At 50.2% G+C, this 19,686-nt stretch overlaps 1 protein-coding gene across 11 annotated transcripts in view; it reads left to right on the top strand.

The window, feature by feature from the left end:
- The window catches only part of NRAP (nebulin related anchoring protein), a 70,782-nt gene that overhangs the window by 40,372 nt on the left and 10,724 nt on the right, over positions 1–19,686 (top strand). For 10 of the 11 annotated variants that reach the window (XM_058697832.1, XM_058697833.1, XM_058697829.1 and 7 more), the window contains 11 exons: positions 247–351; positions 3,172–3,270; positions 4,887–4,991; positions 5,723–5,830; positions 6,374–6,487; positions 8,429–8,626; positions 10,320–10,424; positions 11,939–12,037; positions 13,999–14,103; positions 14,459–14,566; positions 15,436–15,747. In XM_058697832.1, the coding sequence (XP_058553815.1) occupies positions 247–351; positions 3,172–3,270; positions 4,887–4,991; positions 5,723–5,830; positions 6,374–6,487; positions 8,429–8,626; positions 10,320–10,424; positions 11,939–12,037; positions 13,999–14,103; positions 14,459–14,566; positions 15,436–15,747 (1,458 nt within the window). The remainder of the gene's footprint in view (positions 1–246; positions 352–3,171; positions 3,271–4,886; positions 4,992–5,722; positions 5,831–6,373; positions 6,488–8,428; positions 8,627–10,319; positions 10,425–11,938; positions 12,038–13,998; positions 14,104–14,458; positions 14,567–15,435; positions 15,748–19,686) is intronic. The other variant, XM_058697835.1, reaches the window with a different exon arrangement.

Here is a 19,686-nt window from a genome sequence, read left to right as displayed (position 1 = left end):
CTCCCGCTGCACCCCCGGGCGCCCGTGGGTGGGGCCTAACGCCACCGGCAGCGGGAGGCTCCAATTAGAGGGGAAATTAATTGACATTCTGGAGCCCTGCCTGTGACTGTGCAGAAATGGATAAGACAAAAGTGGCATCTAATTTGACTCAGCCAGCACCAAGGCGACATCTGGGAGCCGTTAACAGCCCTTTAAATGTCTGCGCGCCAACAATGGCCTGCCTTTTTCTTCTTTCTCCTTTATCAGAACCAATACAGGGCAGATGTGAAGTGGATGAAAGGCACGGGCTGGGTCGCCACCGGGTCATTAAATGTGGAGCAGGCGAAGAAGGCAGGAGAACTCATTAGCGAGGTGAGATTTCCTGACAGCGTGCAACAGGGCCGGCTGCACTAGGCGTGTGGCATTGCTGTATAAAATTAAAATAATTTCCACTCAAAAGGCGAAGAAAAAGGCAAAGCTACATGAAAGGCCCGGAAGCCCAGACTAGGGCTGGTAATTAGAGGGAAACTACATACCAAACACACACCAGTAGGGGCCCGTAGAGCCCCGGCAAAAACAAAGTGGGTGACAAATGATATTATGAATAATAATGACAATCAAAAAGAGCTCAATTGCTACCCACCAGCTTACCTTTTTAATGAAGCAACAAGGGAGAGATGATGAAAAGATAACATTTATTGCACCCAGAAAGCTCTTTCGGGACTTGATGCCCGTTTTCTCTCTCTCTCTCTCTCTCTCTCTCTCTCTCTCTCTCTCTCTCTCTCTTCCCGCCACAGTGTAAACAGTTTTTGAATATTCACGTGGTGTGGAGCACGTGACCTGGGTCTCTCCTGTTGAGGGGTCTCACTTCTACTTAAATCTCACGCCGGTCCACCTGCAGCCACCCTAGCTGGACCCTAAGGCATTACAGTGTGCTAAAAAGATCCGTCTGCTCACATTTTGGGGAGAGTTTCATTAAACAGGTCTTTTAAAGATCTGATCAGGGTTTCTCCATCTCAGAACTATTGGCATTCCGAAAGCTCTCTGTTGTGGGGGCTGTCCTGAGTCACGTGGGGTGTCTGGCTGCACCCCTGGCCTCCACCCACTAGATGCCAGTAGCACCCTCTGCCCAGGTATGACGACCCTCAGTGTCTCCAGATGCTGCCGGAAGGTGGAGAGCCACTGGACTAGACACACCAGGGAGTTGCCATTGCCTCGTGCTCACACGGAGGCTGCCCGTCCTCGAACAACCCAAATCCCACCTCTGTTCATGTCTGTTTGGGGAGGAACTTGCTCAGAAGGCAAGTGAGAATTTTTCTAGTTGCCTCCAGAGTAACCTGGTCTTTCTGGATTTTCCTGGGTGGGGAGGGGATCACCACGGCTGCAGCCACAGAAGATGGCAGTCTTTGTAATGAGCCTCCTGGGACTTTGTTTTGAGAACACTTTCTTACTGAATGTGTAGGTAGGACAGAAAGACACCTAAGTTGGTTTTTCAAACACACCTGCCCAGCGTTGATATCTTTCCCATGGGAGAATATTCTGGTTAGCCTGACATGTCACAGAGCTGGTTCCAAAAGCGGGTTCACTCTGATGGGCCTAATTTTTAGGAAATCTTAGTCAACGTTCAAGGCTCAGTGGACACTTCACTGCCCTAAGTAGTTCATGCTGACTGAGGAAAGACCTTCCTCAAAGGATGATTTTGAGAAACTTGCCGCAGCAAACATCTAGGTTGGAGGACTCATGCTCCTAAACTCTCATTGGGCCCACTCATAAAAGGATGTGAAAAATAAATCATACACACAATTTAGACTTCAAGATGATTCTTTCATGCATCTAAGTCTGGCATCCAAGGGAGCTTTCTGGAACTGTTTATCCCACAGTGGGCTTAATTTTCCACCTCATTTTGCAGACTTACTCAACAAATTGGCTTATCTTCTATGCCGCATGCCAGTCCTCAAACTTCAGTAAGGCAAGAAAATCTTTCAGCCGTTCTCCCTAATCACCTCACTTCTGTTTCCCACACTTCCAGTTCAGTGTCAGATTGGCTGACCTCTTAATTTTCAGCCCGAATGCCACACACTGCTGAGAAAACCACAGATGCATACACACCTGTCTCTTAAAGCAGGAGTCGGCAGACCTTTTCTTGTAAAGGACCAGATAGGGAGTGTCTTCAGCTTTGTGGGCCACACAGTTCCCGTTGCGGCTCCTCGGCCCTGCCACCTCTGTGTGAACACAACCGTAGACAACCGTGTACGTGAACGAGCATGGCTGTGTTCTGATAAAACTTTATTTACAAAAGCAGGTGACCCAACAGAGATGGCTGGATACCGAACCCTGTCTTCCTTAATCAACCCAGGCTACAAAAACTGACCCTGATAAATGAAGAAGTGTTCATAAAATAGGTCTTTGATTTGAGGAACGATACACTTCATAAGTCCGTTAAGAGTGCGACTGTCCTAGTCTCCTGGAAATGTATTTGGATTAAAAAAAAACAAACAAACAAACCCGGAATTAATTTAAGCATGACTTTTAGAATCAGAATTGGGTATCTAGGTCTTTGCCAGCATTGGAATTCTTTGTGATTCTGTGTTTGTTTGTTTGTTTGTTTGTTTGTTTCCAGTGTCTTTCAAAATGTAAGCTCCTTCCTTTCAACCATAGCACCCTTCTTCTTGTTATCGTAACATTCTAAAGAATCCTTGCTCGTGTTAACTGAACCAAGTTCTAAAGTGATTGAATAGTTGTGATCCCTGACTGTTAAATGGGAGGGTTTTGACTGTGATAATCTCTGCCAAGTCCTTTCGTGGAAGGAAAGCGGGAAGCTTCAATTGATAAATGTAACCACCTTCTTGCTTGGGAGACCCAAACTAAGAGATGTAAACACCGCAGCATTTGAAACCCACAAAAAGAACCCTTTCCTAGGCGTATATCCCCCGGTATTTTACCGGTATAACCCAATTTCGCGATGTTTTCTTTGCACCAGCTAGAAATACTTTAATGTTAATTGACATGAGGTTATTCTTAAATTGAAACAAATATTAACCTGAAGGCACCTAGGATATAAAGATGGAGGAAGCCGAATAATAATTATGTTCACAAATTCACTCTAATCTCAAGCAACCTATGATTTTCCCTTTCAAATGGCATGAAAGAGCGGCACAAAATTCACAGCTTTGATCTTTTTCTGCTCAACAGAAGAAGTACCGTCAGCCTCCAGATGCTTTGAAGTTTACCAGTATTAAAGACACTCCGGAGATGGTCCAGGCCAGAATTAGTTATACCCAAGCCGTGGATGTAAGTGATAATATATATACATTATGAACTCTAAGAGTGGGCTCTTCTTTCAACACTGCGATTGAAGCTGAGGGTTCCTTGCCTTGCTCTTTCTGTTGTTCGAAGGATGAAGGAACTCCTTGTCCTTTGCCAAGGAGCACCTTAGCGGGGGTGCTTCCTCATTAGGATGCAAATGGGGTGTTACCGCTCTTCTGATGCCAAGTGGGGCTCTGTCACCCCACTGCCCTCATACTCTCCTGTCTTCCCATTTGCATATCTTCAAGATTTGTGTGTGTGTGTGGGGGGGGTGCTTTTCCCCTCTCCTTTTTGTTTTAAGGTGTTGTTTCCAGAACTGGAACTTTGGGAGTGAAAATTCTTGGCAACTGGAAGACTCAGCCCCCGCTAGTCCTCCTTGGGACCCGAGGGCAGGAATTCTTGCTCTCTGAATTCCCCCAAAGACTTTGGAAATGATTTGGGTCTTGCGGGCACGAGACTACGGTGAACTCACTTCCCGTCTACCCTTTTTAACGTGAAACTGAGACCTGGCCTTTTGTCCTCACTGCATGGCGTTCGTTGGAGACCAAATTGAATGATGAGGTCCCATAAAAACTCACTTTAGGACATGGGTTAACCCCATTTGGCTGATTCTGCTGAGAGAGGCCCGCAGATCTTTGTAAAGTGGGGCAGACACGCCTTATAAATATCTTCAAACCATTCGACTTGCCGTGAGGAAAATGTGCAACCCTTGGTGAAGAGGAGTTTCAAAATTATCTCTCATGCTTCCCAATTGAATATTTTATTCTGATTGTGCCTTATTTAACAGGCATTTGGAAATGTCCTGAGTGCCTATCAGAATAAGTTTTGGGATGATTTACAAACTTACGGGTTTAGGAATTTATAATTTCTTGACAAGCAGCCCATCAGAAACAAATTAAATTCTGAAAAACACAGATGGTCAAACAAGAACTTCTGTATGAAGAAAAACAACCCGGGCTTCTTCCTTACCCTAACCAACTCTAGGGGGCAGTGCTGTGATACGTAGAAACTTTGGACACAGCTACTAAGATTTGGGATGGAAAAGCCCGGCTTAGAAACTTTCTCTGGTGGCCGATGCCAACTTCGTGTGTCATCACTATGAGGATGTCATAAGCCCAAATCAGAGTTCCGCATGAAAGACACCCCAGACCCACCTGGTAGACATTTATTAGCACAAGAATCCTCGAGACGGAGGAAGGGAGTGGGGATCGAAGTAGGTCCAGACGTCCCCTGTGGAAGAGCCCTCTTTCATGCTTCTGAATTTTAATGCCCTCCCACACTTTATGGTTAATAACAAAATTATCAGGTGTTAACTAGACCTCATTTTCCCATCTGACACCGTGTCGGGTTTATGCTACAAGTAGAGTGTTAACGCAGAGGCAGGTTTCAGCCTGTCGTGTTCTGAGCTGGGACGTAGGACTCAGGAGGGCACGAAGCCCGTGTCACCGTGCTGGCTGTGGGATCCAGGTGGAGGCAGGGCACCCAAGATCCTGTCCCTATGGGGAGGTGGCAGCTGTCCCTTGTCTCCCGGAGTGTAACTTGACTGATGGCTGTGTGGAAGAACCTCCTGGGTTTAATGCAAAACCTCTCTTCCTCCACAGAGGTTATATAAGGAACAAGGAGAAAACATAAAGCACCATTACACCCAGACAGCCGACCTCCCTGAAGTCCTCCTGGCCAAGCTGAATGCCATGAATATCAGTGAGGTGAGGCTGGCAGATGGGGCACTGGCTTTCATTCCGGGGGATCCAGGGACCTGGGCAGTGCCCGGCAGCCTGTGCTCAGAAGCATCCCATACTCAGAAGGGCCTGGAGCTTACTTGAATGCTGTGCTGTCACCATCTTGAAATTTGTAATATTTGTGACCAAGGGGCCCCATGCTTTCATTTGCGCTGCTGAGTTCTGCGGGCTAGGTAGGCCGTCCTACAGAGGAGTCAAGCTCATTTGCAAGAATGAGACTAGGAAAACCGCCTTACTACAAAAGGCGTTGGTACTGAGGGGGTGAAATGCGGGAGCGTCAGAATATAGGTGAGGGCAGCCAACGGCTATGGCGAGGAGAGACCCTTCCCTCCCGTGACCTTGATCAGCAATCCCCCCTTTTCCTGTTCTTCGACAGAGACAGTTGTGTTCTCCTTATCTTACGTCAAGATCTGTGCACGCTCAGCCTTATGCCTCCTTCTTCCACTCGGCTTGCTGCTCAGAGAAATCTGGGTCTGTCTGACTCTAACGAGTCGCCCCCAAAAGACTCTCCCTCCCGTGGGTGGGCGTGAGGCAGGCTCCAACTCTTTCTCGGTTTTTGCTAAGACGCAGTGATTTCTAACTCCAACCGGGCGCTGGGGGAGAAAACCCATAACAAAGCCGATGCCCATCTTGGTAATGAGCATCTCAGAACCACCAGATCACACAAAGGTCTTTATTTGTCCACATGTTCCCAACAGACACGTTACAAGGAATCCTGGAGCAAACTTCGAGACGGTGGATATAAATTGAGACTGGATGCCATTCCATTTCAGGCAGCAAAGGCTTCCGGCGAAATCATAAGTGACGTGAGCATCCACCTCCATTACCGTGTCAATGTTTAATCCTAACCGATTTTTACTCCTTTTGCCCCCAACCCCTGCCTTCTTTTGCCTGTGGATACTGTCCTCTGCTTTCCCAACTGACTGTGTTAGGGCAATCTGGTAACGACCAGTGAGAGAGAACATACCATACAACAAAAAAAAATCCCCTAGCCAGGGTACAAAGCCAAATGCCGGACTGTAACTCTGGACCCCGGGCAGATGAAATGCACCCTCCACCAGGCGCTTTCCTAAAGCAAGTCCGCGTGCAGAGACTGTTAACAATGCACCCACCTTCTTCCAGCGCGGGCCGCCCAAGTGCTAACATGTCCTGCCAGTTCATATCCAGCCCTTTAGTCATTGGGAGTCTTGCATATGAAAGAATAGGCCTTTTGACGACTCCCGTGCGTTTTCTTTTAACTCACCCAGTCACTGTCAAAAGAACAAAACATTTTCGCCCAATACCCACCTCTCCCATTCCGTGTCCCTTGTCCCCGAGCTGTTACTCTCTCCCGCTCTCTTTCCCTTTAGTACAAATACAAAGAGGCATTTGAGAAAATGAAAGGGCAGATGCTTGGCTCCCGGAGCTTGGAAGACGATATCAGCCTTGCACATTCAGTGTATGCGAACTCGCTGCAGAGCGAAGTAAGTAGGAGAAAAAAATGCAGCGGGACTGGGGGGCCCTCACCTAATGGTGCACGGCCAGTGTGTGTCGTTTGTCCTTCCGGTTGTGGCTGTTGGCTCTGTCCTAACTAGCTGCGTGCCTTTGTTGGGTCCCTTGGCTCCTCTGGGCTTGAGCTTCTTCCTGCGTCAAGTGACAGTTTGAGCCAGACCACCCCTGAGCTCCCTTGGGCCATTCTGTGATGTGATCAGTGGCCACGAACGGGGGCCTGTGGGCTAGGTTTGGACGACAGAGCTGTTTTGTTTGGTCTGCAGAGTGAATTAGTCACAAACCTTTAAAAGTGGAACATTTTGCATAAAGGTCGTAGACTTCCAGCCAGAAGCTGGCCCTGGATTCCTCAAGGCCACAGTTGACGTTGACGACCGAGAGCTCCGTTTAGAAGGGACCTATGCTCTCCTGGTCAGGCGGCCGCCTCCTTTTCCCTCACTGCCCGCCTTACTCACTGGTGCTATCGTCTGGGTGCCTGGAAACGTCTGAGTTTGCAGCCCGTGGTTTCGACCCTCTGGATGCTGGCACGAGTGTGTACGCAGTGTCCCCTTGCACATATGTGCGCTGGCAAACGGTGGGGCTAGACGCTGACGTATATCCACTGTGTTACAAAGGACGAAGCACCTTTACACCCCGGGTCTCCCTTAACCATTGGACGAACTCTCTTGAGGAACATTATCGTCTTATCCATCCCGGTTTACTGATAAGACCTAGACTCTGAGCGCCTCAGTCCCTTGTCTAAGATCAGCTGGAAAGTGAATATGGTGCCAGCCCTCCATCTCAGGCTCTGTCCACAGCTTCACATGTTCTCCGCCTCAGTTTCCCCATTTCTAACATTCTTCCCCCCCCAACCCCCACCCCTTTCTGGGCTGGAGTGCTGACCGAAGAATGTGGGGTTGCACATGCATTGTCCTGGCCTTTATGCCAGGGGTCAGGGGAGGGTGCTAGATGGGAGCAGGAGGTAAGGGAGGGGTGGCCGGGGCTCCGGGAAAGATGGCGGAGGTGGAAGTTCCGCATCTGACTCCTGAGAAAGCCCAGAGTGAGCTTCGCAGACCTTCCGGCAGCTTCTCCGAGGACTGCCGTGGAGCTTGTGGTCTGTCCTCTCCTCCCTCAGCGTGCCTCTTGGGAATACCCATCCCTCAGAACTGGCTTTCCAAGCGTCTACCCACTGCTGTTGGCCCCCAGATTGCTTTTTTTTTTTTAATTACATTTTTCAAGTTTATTTATTTATTTTGAGAGAGCGAGAAGAGGAGGAGCAGAGAGAAAGGGAGAGAGAGAGAGAGAGAGAGAGAGAGAGAGGGAGAGAGTTCCAAGCAGGCTCTGCACAGTCAGCGGAGAGCCCAGCACGGGGCCTGAACTCACGATCAGTGAGATCATGACCCGAGCCGAAATCAAGAGTAAGATGCTCAACCCGCTCAGCACCCAGGCGCCCCTGCCCCCAGACTTCTTAGGATGTCGTCTGATGCTTTGAAGAAGCTCTTCATCGGCTAAGCCCGAGAAGGGAGTCCCCGGTGTCTAAAGTCTGAACCTGACAGGGGGAGGGGGAGAAACTCTGGCGGGCCCCGTGCCCTCACAGGTTAGCCATGTACCTTCTTGCCTCTGGCAAATGGGAAGATCTAAAGACGCAGCAAGGAAATCACTGACGTGATGTGATGTAGGTCTCCTGCACTTCCGTATTGCCCCAACTGGGGGAGCCGTGGGCCTTCATCATCTAAGTCAGTGACCTCCAGGAGCTGAGGGTGGTGAGTGTCATGAATCCTGCTAATTAAGCCAGTCCCTACAAGAAAGGAGCAGCGGTCCCGCCAGAATGTCTCCGGGGCTCACCTGGGAGACTCTCACTGCACTCGCTGTCCCTGATGGTCCCTGTGCAAATGGTGGCTTTGAAATAGCGGCTGTTGATCTGTCTGCCCCTCTAGGTGAATTACAAGAAAGGCTTTGAACTCTCCAAGGCACACTTCCATCTGCCATTGGACATGGTGACCCTGGTGCATGCCAGGAAGGCTCAGAGCCTGGCCAGCGACCAGGACTACAGACACCCGCTCCCCCAGTACACTTCCTTGGCCGAAGACCTGAGGCTCAGCTGTGCCAAGAGAGCCCACAAGTTGCAGAGCGAGGTAAGGCCTCTCTCTCAGGGCTCTGTCCTCTCAGATTTGACCAGGAGGCAGTGACTCCAAGCTCCCGTTGGTGCCGCGGGGGTTTCCGGAGGTGAGAAATCCCAAACCGGGGTCTTCTTGGGAAACGCTGCCCCGTGCTCCTGCCCAGCACAGTTACACAGATCTAATGGCAATGGGAAGCATCCACTGGTTCCAAACATGACGTTTTCACACATGATCTCATTTGAACCTCGAAATAACCCCGTATCAGTAGTCTTTACCCCATTTTAGAAATGACAGGGAGGCTTGAAGAAGTTAAAGAGAGAGCTTGCCCGAGACCCCACAACTGTCAGTGAGAAAGGGGGGCTGACACGTGAACTTAGATGGCGTCTGACCAGGATGCCCTCCGCTCACATGTTTTGCATGTTGAAGATTTGCTACCGGCACTGCCTTTGGCCTCAGGTCTGACGGGGGGAGGGGGGGGGCGGGGGGGAGCTCTTCTTCGTGCTTCGTAAATTCCCAGGCTGCCCGTTTTCTGAGGGAGGCCATGCTCCATTAGGAGAGGCTAGGGTCAGAGCGGACACGCTTCAGGCAGAGGCGAGTGTGTGGGGGAGGGCAGGGCATCCGGGCCCCAGCAGTCCTTCCTGGGTCCCCGCGACGAGCGGTGGAGACCTTCACGGGCCTCCCACGTGCGTGTCAAGTTCGAGCCACCTGTTTCCGGAAGCAGGTGGCCTGGGAGTATTGGGGAGCACCGAGGATTTCCTCACCCCCAAAGAGACCCCGGAAGTCTCCCCTCCACAGGCGGCAGCGTCCTGTTTGGCACTCCCCCTGTTGCCTACCTTTCTAGGTTTCTGTGCTATGGGCTTTGCAAGTAACGGGCTGGGGTTGGAAAGCAAAACACCGCACAAAACCTGCATCCTGGTTCGACAGTGCCTGGAAGCAAAGGGACACTCAGATCTGGTTATCTGTCGTCTGTTTGGGTTTTCCGCCCGTGTACGGTGTTTACCGGCTGCCAGAAACTGTCAGGAACCCCAGAGCGGCTGCAACCATGGGGCTGCCACACTCAGCTCAGGGCCTGTGTGTCACTTGAGCGGAGCCCTCGCCTGCCCTTGCCTCTCGCTGTGACAGCACTTGGAAGGCAGCAACGGCCGGGGGCGGGGGAGGGGGGGCACCTGGGTGGCTGCAGGGGAGCGAATTTGGGGACCCTTTAAACTGTCAGCCCGGATCACTCAGGTACACACACTCGCCCCTACCCACACAGACAGGCCTGTGCCAGATGATTCTGGATTCATTTATTAGTTCTTTCTTAACCCATGATTAATTAACGCCACCCTCTGCTGCTGGGTTTTGTTTTAGAAGGCCTATTAAACCGTCATTTCCACATTTGCCCCAAGACAACTGACTTTCCAAGCACAATCCACTCCAGCGTTTATGTCTTGATAGCCCCCATGAAGATAAAAACCTGCCTCACCTCCCTCCAAAGCTACGGAGACAGGTGACAGCAGAATTGTTTTTCTTTTGACCTACATTTTTGTTTCCCCCACAAACATTTACTGGGAGGCACCGTGTGTTTGCTGAGGATGCTCTGTCTGGAGACACTGGCTTGGCCGTGAGTTCTAATGACGACGTTATCCTCTCGTGGGTCCTCCGGCTTCTCCTTGCTTCTTTGTTCTGTGAGTTTGGCTTTTCTGATTGCTTGTATTGTCTCTTCTAGAATTTGTACCGGTCAGACCTGAACTTCATGCGAGGAGTTCCCTGTGTCATTCCAGGCACGTTAGAGATCGAAGGGAGAAAGAAGGCATCTGAACTCATCAGTGAGGTGACCGGGGACCCTGGAGGGCTGAGGGGTATCCGTCTTATTTCCACGGGAGAAATACGCATTCAGCTTACTTCTTCCTGCTGAAGCCAGTTAGAGGTTAACTGTTAACCATGGCCGTTCACCACATAACCTCTTCTGGGGCCTCTGTTCTGTTACGAGATCCTCCATTTAGACTGGATGTCATTTAAGACAGCTTTGCACATATCAAGCCAGTCCCTTATGAACACATAAGAATTATTCACTGACTCGTAAGATCTGCTTCCCTAGGGTCCCTTTGAAGAGTGGCCCTGTGGGGGCGCCTGGGTGGCGCAGTCGGTTAAGCGTCCGACTTCAGCCAGGTCACGATCTCGCGGTCCGTGAGTTCGAGTCCCGCGTCAGGCTCTGGGCTGATGGCTCGGAGCCTGGAGCCTGTTTCCGATTCTGTGTCTCCCTCTCTCTCTGCCCATCCCCCGTTCATGCTCCGTCTCTCTCTGTCCCAAAAATAAATAAAAAACGTTGAAAAAAAAAAAGAAAAAAAAAATGAAGAGTGGCCCTGTGGTACAATGACAAAAAGGCCGGCTTTGGAGACCAACAGATGGAGACTGAAATCCTAGGCCGGTGCTCATTTGCTGTGTGACCTCCAGCCTGTCACCTGCCCTCTCTGAGTCTCACCTTTGTAATCGGTTAAATGGGGGTACTCCTACCCCTCTCGTTTAGTTTTTATGAGGATTAGCGCTAATAGTCCAAGCAACATGCTTCTCCGGTGGCTGGGAAATGGTTGTTAGAAGCTTGGTGATAATTTCATGGTAAAAATACAGAAGTCTAGAATTCTAAGCCCTTTGAGCTTCTGAGGAATCTTACTTACACCTGCAAGGGCTCTGGGACGTCCACTCACTGTAGATGCAAGGACAGGAGGGCATAACGGAGGGCACTGGAAGTATCAGGTGGGCTCACACATTGATTAGGAGCTCTGAGAAAACGGAGCTGGCCTCACCGTGGGAGTTCAGATTGAACTTTGCGCTTTACTTTTCCAGTGAAATCTCAAACGAGAGTGGTTTCTGAACCTGGTGGGGCATCAGAATTGTCTTTGGAGCTTGAAAAAAAAATACAGATGCCTGGGCCCACTGACAGTTTAATGAATCCTGGTCTCCCGGGGCGGGGTGCAGGCAATCGGTATTTTCTTTTTTTTTTTTTAAAGCTGCACAGTTCTTTCTGGGACGTTCCCAGAGCCGAGGGGCTCTGGGTCTCCAGTGAACAAAGGTCGGGAGCTAACTGCAAATTTCAATAGTCACGTTCCCATTCATGGCAAAGGGCTAGATGTCCTCTCCTCTTCCTGTGGGTAAGCATCTGATTCAGTCCGTCCTGTCCTCCTCTGCGTCTTCCTCCCTCTGAGCTCCGAGGTCACGAGAGCAGGTGTCGGACTGGATTCCGGGGAACAGACTAGCAGCCTTTGCAAAGTGAGATTTTATAACCAGTGCTTAGAGAGCTTCGTCTCCTTCTGGTTTGATGCCTAACAAGTTGTCTTCTTCCCTCAGAGTAAATACCGTCAGCATGCCCAGTCATTCAAGTACACAGCTGTGACAGACACCCCCAGCCTCCTTCATGCAAAACTCAGCAACCAGATTACCAATGAGGTAAAATCGGATGGCTTTGGAATGGCCTTTTTAAAAACTGCTAGCTTGTTAAAAATAACGTGTATTTGTGGGGTCGGGGCCGGGAAAAAGCATGCGTGTTTGCATGGGGGTTTGGAAAGAAAAGAACGTCACATATGGAATGTAAACATTTTCCAGAGGGAAGGAAGGCCTAGTTGGAAATCTGGTTCAGACTCTAGTCTTGCCCCTTAAGGGGCAATCACGGACCAGCAGGATATCCTGGGGGGCTTGTTAGAAGTGCCGAACCTCGGGCCCCACCCCTGACCCACTGAATGCCCATGGTCCTTTAACGGGGTCCTCACGTGTTTCCTTGGCACATTAAAGTTTGGAGTACTGGTCCATCGTTCATCTGTTCTGTCTAGGAACATAATGGCTAACCGCACGTCCGTGGTCATTCTGATGATTATTCTCGGAAGGATGTGTGGTTATTCAGGGGTGCTGATGCAAGGCCGGTTACGTAGAATGCTGTTGGTCGGACCTCTGGAATTTCTGCCTCCTCCCTTACTTGCTGTTTGCTCACTTTATTTAAATATCTCTACCAGAGCGGCACTCAGGGGAAGGAATCTTATTACATAAAATCAGTGTTCCAGCCCCTTTGGTTCTACTTCTTGGTGGCTGTCTTGCAAGTTTGAAACAGAAATTGAGCTTGGCAGAGAATTAAATTTGGCATCATCCTGAGTTTTTCAGATTTTCTTCCTGACTCTTTTAGAAGCCAGTTGAGATTTGGCTATTTATACAATTAGGGTCCACTCTCCCCCAAGTCAAAAAGTAAGAGACAGCAGCGTAGGATAAGAATGTCCCCAAGAGCTTGGGTAGCGACCGTTCTCAATTTTAAATTCCTGTCCAGGCTTTCCTGCCTGCTGCGTGAACTGGATGCTGTGGGGTAACACTGCCTCTTGTGATGACCTCTGGCCTCAGAGAACTCACCAGTCACAGAGCCATTTCTGATCACAAGAATAGGTGTTTTCATAACTGGCGGAGGCCATGCAGGGCGGCCTTGGTGGGAGTTTGCTCACGGAAGGAGCTGGGGCTTTAGGAAAGGATGCAGACCAGAGTTTGGGAGCCCCCCTTCCGCCAACCAGGGCTTCTCCCAAATCCCCCTGGATCTTGGTATTTATCGTCTGTACACTATATCCTCAAGGGAAAAGTTTACAATGAGAAGAGCTTTGATAGTGTTCCTAAATGCGGTTTTCTTTCCTCAGCCTATTATTGGGCAAAGCGTAAGGAGGAAAAATTACCTTTTCTTTTACCCAACATAGGGTCTCAGTGCGGCTTCTGTAACAAAAGGCAGATTAACAAAAGAAAAGCATACTAGTTTATTTAACTCAAGTTTTACATAGTACAGGGAGCCTTCATAAGGAAATGAAGACAGAAGAAACGGGTTAGATCTGAGCGTTTCAGTACGAGGTTCGATGAAGAGTAGAGAGTCACGGCAAAACGTGATGAGCTAAGAACAGGGGCACACTTAGCTCGGTCTGTTCGCTCAGATTCCTCTCTGCAGCCCTCCGTCTTCAGAGATAAGGACGCTCATCGCCTCTGGGTGTGGGGAGGGCATCTCTCACAGGAGGGTCTTCTGACCTGCTTCAGGAGAGGGGAGAAGAAAGAGTTCTTCTGGCACCTGCTGTTTCCCAGATTCCTTCAGCTTGAAGCATTCAGTACGCCAAGGTGCCGTATTTTGGGGTGACCTGTCCCGAACCCCGTCAGAAGCAACTTGCAATGTCTTACACACTCCTTTTATGTCACTCAATTTGACTCATGAAAGAACTGACTTTATTGAAAGAAAGATCTTCCCCAGGGCTGAAGGTGTATCTGTGACACAGCGAGTGGCCTTCCGCAAACCTATTTCTGCAAACCTATTTCCCGCTTGCCAGCGAGGGACCTGCAGCGTTGCAGAAGCACTGAGCATTATCTCCTTGCTTGTTCTTCGTTCTTTTTCTACCCAGCGCCTCTATAAAGCAGCCGGGGACGAGGAGAGGCACCGGTACACAATGACCCTGGGTCTGCCTGAGTTCGCCCGAGCCAAAGCAAACGCGGCCAATCTGAGTGACGTAAGCCTTTCTTGACGTAAGCTGAGGTGCAGACGTGCTCCAAAGCCACGTCTGTCTGTGGCCGTGATGGGCTCTAACGGTGGCCCTTCTGGTTCTCCCAGAAACTTAAAAAACGTCTTTTAGATACTCATGGTAAATGCATTTTTCCTCAAGTGTGGCGCGTACATATGCGTCAGAGAGCACGCCAGTGTGAATGCTAATGAGATTGTCTTTGCAAAAGTGAGAGCTTTTGGTGGTCAGAAATCGATTCTCGAACGCCATACTACAAATGAAAGGGGTAGCCTTTGTTCGTTGGTTCGTGTAATTTTCTTTTTTTTTTTTTTTTAAAGAAGATCTACATGTGTTCCTACTGTAGGCCAAATACAAGGAGTCTTGGCGTAATCTCCGTGCTCAAGGCTACAAGCTGACGATAGATGCTCTTCCCTTCCAGGCTGCTCGCGTCTCTGGAGATATAGCCAGTGATGTGAGTTGAATGATATGACCTTCCATTTTGCCTAATTTCTGTTAACTTCTTGTAAAACAATGTCTACGGCTGATTTTCCTGAATTAAAGCAAATCTATCACCGTGTGAGACAGGATGTCACCTGCAGAATATATTAGTTAGGAATGAGACTCTTTGACGGAGGGAGGGAAAGAAAGGCTCTCTTAATCCGAAGCTAAACTCAGGCAAAGGTCTCCAGCAGGAAAGCGATTAGGATTTGTTTCTAATGGCGGGGTCTCGCCAGCGGTCCCCCCTGTAACGCGTGAGCTGCCTGCTTTCTAACTGCGCCCAGAATTCGACAGAGAACTCGTAAGAGAAATTGTAATACGACCGTAACGCATCTCCCTCTTGGCTCTCTGTAGTTTCACACGTTGGCGTTAGGATTTGCCAGCTGTGTTTCAGCCACTCTGTTGATAGCGTCCATAGCTTTGGGACATGAAGGTGACTTTCTCTTTCCCACAAACAAATCACAGAAAGCGTGGACTTCAAATAAATGGATCCTGTCTTTTGGGTTTAATGTTTTGCCAAAGTACAAACGGTTAAAGCACAAGTTTTTCTTTTACCTTTTTTGATAAATTCCTTTTGGCCACAGGACACACATAAGGGGAGTGGGGCCCTTCCTTTGGTCCTGAGGATATGGTTTTAATTAGGTAGGAAGAATGGAGCGATGTTTTAATTGTTCATCCCCCAGGGAGGAAGCATGCTCTCCTGCCACCCTCACTGAGGTTTTTCTTATAATCATCACCTCCTAGTGGAAGAGTGGGTGAGTTTTCCAGGGTCGGCAGTGAAACCATGCAGGTGGGATTTAAGCAGGCCGAAGGCCGGCCCCTGACTGCAGTCTTCCCTTCCAGTTTCTCTACCGACATAACTTTGTGAAGGAGCGAGGTAGGCTGATCGGGACCCGGAGCGTGAGCGAGGACCCCCGGCTCCGGCACTGCTGGCGGGTGGGCCAGCTGCAGAGCGAGCTTCAGTACAGGTGGGGGGCGGCGGGCAGCCGAGCCCAGTGTCACCTGCCCATGGACATGGTGCACCTGGTCCACGCCAGGAAGGCCCAGGCCCTAGCCAGCGATCGCGACTACAGGACATGGTGCCACGAGTTCACGGCGCTGCCTGAGGACCTGAAGATGTCCTGGGCCAAGAGAGCTCACGCCCTGCAGAGTGAGGTAGGGGACCTTCGGGCTGCACGCCAGCCCCTGACCTTCCTCCCCCCGCCGAGGCTGGATGTAAATCTCTGCTTCTTCCTTTGCCTTTCGGTCCCCCCCCTGCCAAAGCTAAAACTTGCTGGGTCTGTGTCGGGCCATCTAGGTTGGAATCATTCGGCTGTTTGATAACTGTTTCTTGAGTACCTACTACACCATTCCAGGCCCTGGGGATTACCACGGTCAACAGAAAAGTCAAAAACTGCTGCTTTCCCGGGGCTTCCATGATCTGGGAGGGAGAAGGACTGTGATAAGTAGGACACGTGGTACGTCGGGTGGACACACGTGGTGGAGACACACAGAGCAGGGAAGGGGGGTAGGTGGGTGGACCTGTGTGTGTGCAAATTAAAACGGAGGGCGGGGCCAGGGCACTGAAAAGGCAACATTTGAGTAAAGACCAAAGTTGAGGGAAGGAGATACCACTCCAGCCAACAGAATAGCAAGTCCAAAGGCCAAGGCCCTGAGCGGGAGGAGCCCCAGCCTATTTGAGGCCAGCACAAAGGAAGTGGGCGAGTGAGGAGGATGTGGTCTGGAGCGGGGGGTCCGAGAGAGAGTAGGGGCTGGACGGTATGCAGTGGGGGGGGAAGCTCATGCCTGGCAAAGTGATCCAGCCACAGCTGACGCTGTCTGCCTGCCTGCCTGAGTGTCCCTCTTGCCACATGCTGCGAGGTGGGGACAGTCATGACTCCTCTTACACAGATGAGGTCACTGGGAGATGCCCGGGCAGGACTGACCCCAGAACCCACCATCTCACCCATCTTGCTCTCGAGGAGGGAGCTCCTTGCAGGGGAGTCAGGCTTCCTACAACCCAGGTGTGGACACTGAGACCCAGAAAAGAGAGGTCCTCACCCAGGCCAGGGCACCAGCCCCTCCCATACGTGCTGACATCAGTTCCCTCCTCCTTCCAGGCCTCAGTGTCTCCCGCTGGGACGAGGTAACGATGATAATGTGGGCGTGGTCAGTGACAGGCACTGAACCACGTGAACTTGTACGTGTTGTCTCTCTCAGCCCTAGGAGGAAGGAGCTCTCGTACCAGGCTTTCTCAACTCCAGCACCTCAGATGTTCTGGGCTGGGTGATTCTCCATGGTGGGGCCCGTCTGGTGCATGGTGGCCTCTACCCACTAGATGCCATGGCACTGCCCTCCCCCCGGTGTGACAGTCAGAATGTCTTGAAATATCGCCAGATGTATGTGGGGGGCAAAACCGCCCCCAGTTGAGAACCCAGTTCTCAGTTTAGGACTGGCCTATATGAAACCTCGCATGGTGCCCGGTGCATAGAAACGTGCCAGGAAGTGTTAGCTGTTTTGATTGTTCTCTACACCAAGGTCTCGATTCTGGTTACCTTTAGGGCAACGACCGCTCTTGAGTTTAGTTCCACGGCACAGACAGAATATTATAAACACATAATTGGTGATGAATTCGGACTCCGTGATGTCATGATTCACTGGCCACCTAATTATTCATCGCAGTTCACTGGAATGACAGTTATCCCAGTCAGGTCGAGTGTGGGGCAGGGGGAGGTCATCGGGCCCCACACAGGGGATGTAGTTACCAAGGGGCCAGCCCAAGTTCCATTAGGAAGGCCTTCCACCTGCTAGATGGCCGTCCTGCCATCTCCAAGAATGGTGCATGGCATGACCATCTTGTCAATGGTCTATTCCTGGGGGGAAGAGGAACCTCCAGGGCAGATACAGAGACCATCCAGGAGAGGTGAGGGGAGCCGAGCCGGGAGCCCCAAGACACTCGTGGGAAGCCCCACTTTGCCACCCACTGACTCTGTGTCCTGGAACTTTCACTTTGCTTTCTAGGTGTCTGTCCCTCCAACAGAGAAGCGAAGAGGTTTGACCAGTGACCTCAGATCTCAGGGTTCACGGATAGATGTTTTTAAGATGGTGGCATCAGTATAATGTCAGATTTTTATTTCACGTTTATTTACTTATTTTAAGAGGGGAGGGGCAGAGAAAGAGAGAGAGTGAGTGAATTTCAAGCAGTCTCCGTGCTGTCAGCACAGAGCCCAATCTGGGACTCTGTCTCACAAACCCTGAGATCATGACCTGAGCTGAAATCAAGAGTTGGATGCTTAACCGACTAAGCCACCCAGATTGCCCTCAGATTTTTACTTTACTAAGTGAGGAGAAAAAACCCTAAACATTATTTCAAGCTACCATTTGTATCACAGTTTTTTTTTTTCTGAAAAGAAAGGATATTTTAATGCTAAAACATGTAGGAAAAACAATCTAAAAAGCAAAGGACTTTCCAAGACATCGTAGCTGGCATTCTTACACACTTTATGAAATAAGATATGTATTAAAATTTGGAATGCTGAGAAGCTATGGCTTAATTTTTTTAAATCACCGTATGATGTTTCATGCATTGCTTTTTAAACTTCAAGTTTGTTCATTTGGTGGGGGGCGGGTAGAGTGCAAGAGGACAGAGGGCACCTCGTAATGTTGAGCTGGTTCTGAGGCTTCAGTTTTCTTGTGGTCGTTATTGAAAATCTAATTTCATGTAGTTATGTTGTATAGAAAAAGAAACAAAGGCTCCGTGTGTGTTGACCCAGTTCGGCTCGGTCTGGGGGAGGAACAGTAGCCCCCAGCCTCCGGCTGCTTCTCCTGCCCTCTCCTACCCAGGCCAGAAAGAAAGCTGTGGGTCGGGCCAGAGGGAGCCAAGAGGTGCTCTCCCCCAGGACGAAGGTCTCAGGCCACAGTTGCTCAAGCCATGCTTGCCTCGGGACGTGTATGAGATACATGCTGTGCCCAGGGAGTGCTCTACAGTGAATGGCCATGATCTTGTGCGGGGGCTGCAGGGAGTCCTGGAGAGCACCTTCAGGGACTGTCAAGGGGACAGCCCTGACCCCACCCTTTACGGCTGCATGACCTCAGGTAGACTCTGTAAGCTCCGTGAGCCTCAGTTTCTCCATCAGAAACAACAATAACATTAGCTACAATGTTTGGAACGTTTATTCTGGACCAGGCATTTGTTTACATGGTTTGCAACAACTATCTCATTTAGTATCTAGGTGCATACTGCTATTCCTCTTGTTTTTACAGATGTGGCAGCTAAGGCACCTGTAATCTTAAATAACTTGCCCTGGGTCACAGGCTGGCAGGGGAATGGCTTGCTCCAGACCCTACAGCAAGAAGCAGAACAGGGCTCTTGTGTCCAGACTCCTAGTTCAGTGCTCTTTGGCTCCCCCGCGTGGCTGGATTAGGACCCCAGGTGCTCTGACTCCTAAGGGTTCCTTTAATGACCGCCTGCGTGGTACACCGAGTGGACAGCCGCCGGTGGCTCTTCTGAGAATCTGAACAGTCAGTCGAACACCGAAATTGTTCTGCGCATGGGCATAAGAACCCCTCCTTTGAAGGATGCCATGAACAATGCATGAAATAATGAGTCTAAAGCAAACCACACCCTGTGCAAGAGAGTGATTATGAAGGGTCCCATTAATATGACAAATACACCTTCCCACTGGCCGCCTCCTGGGTGCAGTTGTTTACATCGTTGGAAATTGGGGACCCAGTTGCAGCCGGTGCTGCAAAATGGGGGTGCCGGGAAACCCCACGTACGAACCCGAAGGTGGCTTCCAGGCAAGGGAAAACAGCCAGACTTCTATTTGGGGAAGCCAGATGCAGTTGGGCAGCGTGCGAGGCTCTCTTATTATCTTAGAATCCTTCTTTAAAACCATCTTTGGGTAGGTAGCTGATTCTTCTCAACTCCCCTCTCTCTCCCCCTCTTTCATCGTGAAGTCTGGGGCAGGCGTGTTGTTTTTAGGGTCTGCGTGAATAGTCCAACCTGGGCTGGGAGCTGAAATATCAATAGACGATCCATTTATAAGAGAGTCTGAGGCGCAGTCAGATCTTTGGGGAACCTGCATCTTGCTTTCTGACTTACCTGCGATTGTA

The sequence above is a fragment of the Neofelis nebulosa genome, chromosome 13 (assembly GCF_028018385.1).
Source record: "Neofelis nebulosa isolate mNeoNeb1 chromosome 13, mNeoNeb1.pri, whole genome shotgun sequence".
In the NCBI taxonomy this organism is placed as follows: Eukaryota; Metazoa; Chordata; class Mammalia; order Carnivora; family Felidae; genus Neofelis; species Neofelis nebulosa.
Note: the sequence above shows the minus strand (reverse complement) of the source record. Positions and strands in the feature narration are given on the sequence as shown.